The 2972-nt window shown below is 44.8% G+C and overlaps 1 protein-coding gene across 1 annotated transcript; it reads left to right on the plus strand.

Moving 5' to 3' along the window:
* The first annotated feature begins 451 nt into the window (after positions 1-451).
* Positions 452-2680, plus strand: LOC147441940 (uncharacterized). Its single transcript, XM_086529545.1, has 4 exons — positions 452-1411; positions 1509-1642; positions 1860-1932; positions 2366-2680. Exons 1-4 carry the CDS (start codon positions 604-606, stop codon positions 2596-2598), a joined length of 1248 nt encoding a protein of 415 aa, XP_086385671.1. The 5' UTR covers positions 452-603; the 3' UTR covers positions 2599-2680.
* Positions 2681-2972: the final 292 nt, after the last annotated feature.

A 2972-nucleotide genomic window follows, 5' to 3' on the forward strand; every position in this document is an offset into this window, starting at 1 on the left:
GTGTGTGTGTGAGAGAGAGAGAGAGAGAGAGAGAGAGAGAGAGAGATAGAGATGTTGGCACGAGTTTCATGGCACAAGCTGGATGCCTATGATTGTGAGTACCTACGGAGTATAATAACTAGTGTTTGGAAAAAGTGTGTCTCAGCTTACAATCGTGCCGCTTTATAATTTGAAACTACCGATTTGAGAGCAAGAGGAGAAGGAGAAATCATGCCTAGATTTTGAGAAAGCTACCAGTAGAATTTTACCTTTTAAAAAATTGAACTTTCCTGTCGGAAAACTCATAAAAGAGATTGTGAGAGCATGGGTGAGGAAATTTTGGGAGGTGGCCATGGAGCACCGTCCGGACGACTTGGAAAGATAATAGAGGTGTGAAAGCAAAGGAGGACCAGTTAGACATGCAGGGGGCGCGCGAGCACCAACTTTGAAAAACGGGGCGAGATGGGTCTCTGCAACCACACCCCTCTTCTCTTATACTCGCTAGTTTCTGCACTTCTTCATCATCCTTGAGAGAGAATCTGCTGCGGCATTCAATTAGACCTTGCCATTGAGGCTCTCTCTCTCTCTCTCTCTCTCTCTCTCTCTCTCTCTCTCAGAGTAGCAATGGGTTGTGGCGTCTCCAAGGATTGTATTGCTGATCCATCCCTCACCAAAAGCAAGAAGCGATTGATCCATGCTTGCCGTGAGCACCTCCAGCACGCCATCATTTCCGTCGACAAACAGCCCGCCGCCGCCCCCACTGCCATTGTCGTCCCCCATAATGAATACACCCACCTCAGAGACACCCCCACCCTTGAAGAGCAAGGCGATGCAGACGTCGTCACCATCGATGAGCACGACGACGATGATGACATCGACATCAATGTTAATGATACCGATATTGACAATGACATACATTTCCCTGTTCATGAAGAGGAGGAGGACCATATGAATGCAGATGAAGTCATCACCATTAATCCTGATGATTCAGAATACCTTGAAAACAAACCCCCTGCCTCTCAACCCCTTACCCTCCCCCATCATAATTATGCATACACAGCCCGCGGCGGCAACAATGCACATACATCTCGTAACCCGCAAAAGACAGTCCACAAACCCCCTCTCCGTGAGCTCTCCATAGCCTCTAATGGCAAACTTGATATAAAGAAGGATCACCTTGGCATTTTCACCATCCACACATCTTCCACTCCTCGATCCAACAGTTACTATGGTGGCATCTCCCCGTCTCGCCCATCCGTGAAAGCCAGAAGCAGCTCCTCCTCTCCTCTGCATGCAGACAAAGTCAAGCTCCTTTCTCCGATGCGTGCAGCTTGGAATCCGCACGATGCACAAAGCCCAAACTTCATCAAGTCATTTGCTGATCATCAGCTGTGCAAAGAAGTGGAAAGCACAGATAGTGATGAACTGAAAGGTAAGACTCTCTCTCTCTCTCTCTCTCTCACACACACACACACACACACACACACACACATGCATTGCTTCTATGACAAGTTCTTTATCTGCCACAGTGGTGGGACACTCCTACAACCCCCTCCCAGCATCAAAGACAAGTGTGGTTGAGTTTGATGGAGATAAAAAAACTGAGGAGGTCTTCAAGTCGCACACCGATATAACCATCGATGGATTCATTGAAGATCTACAGGTAAACGTCGGAGGCAATTATTCCACCAAGACATAATTGAGAGTCTTTTTCATGATAAGTGTTATAAGCTCAACAGAAAGCATAAGTTCAAGCTTACTTTTCATGATAACTGTATTAAGCTGAACAGTCGAAGGCATAAGTTCAAGCTTACTTTGTGCTATTTAAGAGAATGTAGAACAACTCTGAACTCGGAAATTACTTGGAAAAGAAACAGCAGGATGCGTTCGATTCTAACCAGCTGACCAGTCGCCTCGTGGCATATGGAAATCTCGCTGGCTCTCCGAAGTCATGTAAATATCAGCAACCCAATTTGCTTGTTACTGTTTAATTTAAACAGCTCATTAGGGCAAATTGGGTTTTAAAATTGATGGAAAGTACTCTGCATATCTCGTACGTTCCAAGGCCTAATTTAAAATCCCCATCTCTGTAGATTTTTGATGAATATAACAAACTCTTTTCTGGTTCAATTTGTGTATGTATGTCTCATTTGATTGGTCACTTTCGGAATGTGAAAAAAGTATAAACAATGGGACTAAATAATCACTTCTGTTGAACTCACATGCTATGCTTGGATATCAATCTCATCATTAAGAGCATTTTCTCTTATATGTTCCATGTTCAGATCGAGTCCTTGCGTATGCGAGTGACCTCAAGTCTTGCCTCATTGATAAAAACATTCACAGCTGACATGAGCTTTTTGATGTTTTGGTTGATTTCTCGCAGACATGAAGGAGCTCTTGGAGCATTTTGACAAGTCCACTGAATCTTTACACATGCCAACAACACCTAGAGCAGACACTTGGCAGTCAAAGCTCTTGGAAACCATAGACCGAGACATCGATAGCATTCTTCTTGAAGAGCAATCCGGGGTAACAGCTAATTTGGGCAAGGACCGAAATACCAGCACTGGAAACCACCACATCGATCACACTCGATACGATAGCATAGAATTGTGAGGGGAGCTCCTTGTGGAGTCTACACCAAACACAGTGGTGTATTAATTAAGAGGCCTTGAGCTTGATTGGACTCATGATCGCCTGCTTCATGAATGCAATTAGAAGATTGTGCTTGCTTGCTCTCTCTCTCTCTCTCTCTCTCTCTCTCTCTCTCTCTCTCTCTCTCTTTGTGACACACACACACACACACATCCATCTTGATGCTCAGTACATATGTAGTGTGATGCCTCCCCCAAAATCCCAACAATCCATATTGGTATTGGAGGAGATAGAGGAGCACAGTTGGGAGCATTTGCATCCCTCTTTCATCCTATGCAGATGACATTGTTTTATTGGCCAATGGCTACCATGCCAAAGGGCTTGATGTAGAGACA

This window comes from Adiantum capillus-veneris, chromosome 14 (assembly GCF_014529385.1).
Source record: "Adiantum capillus-veneris isolate H3 chromosome 14, ASM1452938v2, whole genome shotgun sequence".
NCBI lineage: Eukaryota > Viridiplantae > Streptophyta > Polypodiopsida > Polypodiales > Pteridaceae > Adiantum > Adiantum capillus-veneris.